Source organism: Mandrillus leucophaeus, unplaced genomic scaffold, assembly GCF_000951045.1.
Source record: "Mandrillus leucophaeus isolate KB7577 unplaced genomic scaffold, Mleu.le_1.0 Scaffold8, whole genome shotgun sequence".
Taxonomy (NCBI): domain Eukaryota; kingdom Metazoa; phylum Chordata; class Mammalia; order Primates; family Cercopithecidae; genus Mandrillus; species Mandrillus leucophaeus.
The window spans coordinates 2,283,768-2,286,683 of record NW_012108696.1 but is presented as its reverse complement, the minus strand read 5'-3'; the positions used below and the strand labels follow the sequence as shown (position 1 = coordinate 2,286,683).

The following is a 2,916-nucleotide window of genomic DNA, read 5'->3' as shown; positions in this document are numbered from 1 at the left end:
TCCCCGCCCAGCTGGTCCCCGCGCAGCAGCAGCCCCAGCTTCAGGGCCACCTTCACCAGGTTCTTGAGCATCTTCTGGGCCTCCTTGCGGCTGCGCGTGAACTCCCTGGTGGCGCGGTACAGCTCGTCCAGCACCTCGCTGCTGGTGTCATCCACCAGCACGGCCACCACTGCCTTAGATGCCATCTTACTCAGGAGCTTCTTCTGCGCTTGCAGAGCCAGACTCTTGGTGCTGAAGGTGTCCATGGCCTGCGGGGGACAGGGACCAGCCATCAGTTTCGCACGCTGGGGCACTCACACAGAAGAGGTGACACCACCACAGACCCCAGAGGGCCTGGCAGAATGTGTTTCTTTAAAAAGTGTCATGCTGGACGCAGTGGCTCACGCCTGTAATCGCAAAAATTTGGGAGGCCGAGGCCAGCGGATCGCCTGAGGTCAGGAGTTCGAGACCAGCCTGGCCAACATGGTGAAACCCTGTCTCTACTAAAAATACAAAAATTAGCCAGGTTTGGTGGTGGGCGCCCATAATCCCAGCTACTTGGGAGGCTGAGGCAGGAGAATCCCTTGAACCTGGGAGGCGGAGGTTGCAGTGAGCTGAGTCCATGCCACTGCACTCCAGCCTGTAATTCAAGCCTGTGGTTCATGCCTGTGGTCCCAGTGCTTTGGGAGGTTGAGGCAGGTGAATTGAGGCCAGGAGTTTGAGACCAGCCTGGGCAACATAGCAAGACCCTATCTCTACAAAACAAAATCAAAAATTTTATTTTTTATTTATTATTATTTGATTATTATTATAAACAGAGAAGGCCCTTCTGAAACCCACTATCTGTAGGGCCTGACACCAGTCCTCAAACCCACCATATCCTTGCTATGAGCTGAGAAGGGGCTCAAGGTGATCATTACAGGGGGTTCCGTTCCATACCCCTAGGTCCAGCTCAACACTCCCCACCCTCACCCCACAGCTCTGTGAGATGGGGTTCCAAGTAAGCCCCAGACTCCAGGCTGCTCAGGGTGGAGGAGCCCCGTTACTATGGCAGTGCCTTCAGCCCCACTGCCCCCACGGGGTTGGTTGGTTTGTTTGTTTGTTTGTTTATTTATTTATTTATTTATTTTTGAGACGGAGTCTCGCTCTGTCGCCCAGGCTGGAGTGCGGTGGTGGTGCGATCTCGGCTCACTGCAAGCTCCGCCTCCCAGGCTCACGCCATTCTCCTGCCTCAGCCTCCTTAGTAGCTGGGACAACAGGCGCCCGCCATCACACCCAGCTAATTTTTTGTATTTTTAGTAAAGATGAGGTTTCCCCATGTTAGCCAGGATGGTCTCAATCTCCTGACCTCGTGATCCGCCCGCCTCGGCCTCCCAAAGTGCTGAGATTACAGGTGGGAGCCACCGTGCCCAGCCTCCACAGGGTTTATCACAGGCATGCCTAAGGCCTTCGACTCCAAGTGAGCCAGGGGGTGATGTGTTGACAGGCAGACATTTGTGGGGTTTCTGGGAAGGCATGGCTCCGATGATTCCTCCAACAGGGAAACACTGACTTGGACAGCCCCTGTCCAGGCTGGGGCAGGGGAGGTGGCCAAGGTGAGAGGCTGGCCAGCTCTCGAGGCACAAGAGCCAGGCCTCTGACTGCAGAGCCACCCCCCTGTCCCTGTCTGCTCCTTTTCTCTGTCCACTCTGCCCTGTAGCCTGCCCAATTTCCCCGGCCCTGGAGCTTCCCCCTCCACCCACCTCCTTCCTGCAGCTCCGGAATTCTTCCTAAATCTCAGAGTGGGGCATAGCCCTTACCTGCTGAGAACCAGCTGACAGCTCCCCGAAGCTCCCAGGACCAAGCCCCATACCTCACTTGGAGCCCTGACTCTTCCCTGTGTACCCCAATACCCTAAGACCCTGTCTCCTCCCTGGTGAACTCCTATACATCCCCCAAAGCCCTGGCCCCTAAGCCCCTGCCTCTTCCCAGGTGAACTCCTTCCTATACATCCCCAAAGCCCTGGTCCCGAAGCACCTGCCTCTTCCCTGGTAAACTCCTATACATCCCCATCACTTTGGCCCCCAAGTCTCTGCCTCCTCTGAGATGCAGGTGTCCCAGGCATCCCCACTGCTCTTCTGCTCCCCGGCTCTGCACCCCCATTGGTCTGCCTCACCCCAGGCTGCAGGGGAGGTCAGGGGCCCGATTCCTTATCCACAGCGTCCCTGAAGACTCCAGAAATATCTGCTGAATGAAGAGGGGAGTGTGAAAGAACTGGGGGAGGGGGGAGGGGCTGAGACCCGCCCCCGGTCTCCCTCACTGCCCAGGCCCTGCTCAGCCTCCACTCCCACCCCAGTGCCAGGCTGCCAGTCTCGGAATGCCATGTGGGTACCCACCTACCCCAGGAGCCCCCACAAAGCTGGTCTTTGTGTGAGTTCAGACTCCGGGAGAAGTTCCAAACCCTCGGCCGCCCTCTGAGGTCAGGGCAGGCACGGGAATTACTGGATGGGCCGCCCCTGCCCTCCGACCTCCGTCACCAGACCCTGGCTCTGCGCAGGCCTGGGCCAGAAAAGGGGTGCTGTTGACTCAGCACCACGTGGCAGGCCCTGAGTCAATGACATATGCCCACTTCATCACCCCCACCGTGTACTAGGCAGGTTGCTTGTTTTGTAGAAGAGACCACAAAGGCTCAGAGAGGCTGAGCCACTTCCCCAAGGCCGCACAGCAATACAGTGACCACTGGCTCCCAACGCCCTTGAACCCCAACTCCCTCTGCCTTCCCCATCTAACACCCTCAACTGGCCCTGAGTCTTAGAGGGCAACCCTGATATTTAGGGCCTGCTCCCAGCTCTGGCCTCTGCAGCAAGCAACTTAACGGGTCTCAGTTTCCCCATCTGAAATATGGGGAAGATCAGAACTAACTCTGTCCTGGGGCAGAAGCTTGTGACCAAACCCCCA

The 2,916-nt window shown here is 57.4% G+C and overlaps 1 protein-coding gene across 1 annotated transcript in view; it reads right to left on the bottom strand.

Moving 5' to 3' along the window:
• TNFAIP8L1 (tumor necrosis factor, alpha-induced protein 8-like 1) overlaps window positions 1-2,916 on the bottom strand; it is a 26,292-nt gene that overhangs the window by 10,492 nt on the left and 12,884 nt on the right. The window contains exon 2 of the mRNA XM_011967472.1: window positions 8-248. Coding sequence (XP_011822862.1) covers window positions 8-245 — 238 coding nt within the window. The 5' untranslated portion in view covers window positions 246-248. The remainder of the gene's footprint in view (window positions 1-7; window positions 249-2,916) is intronic.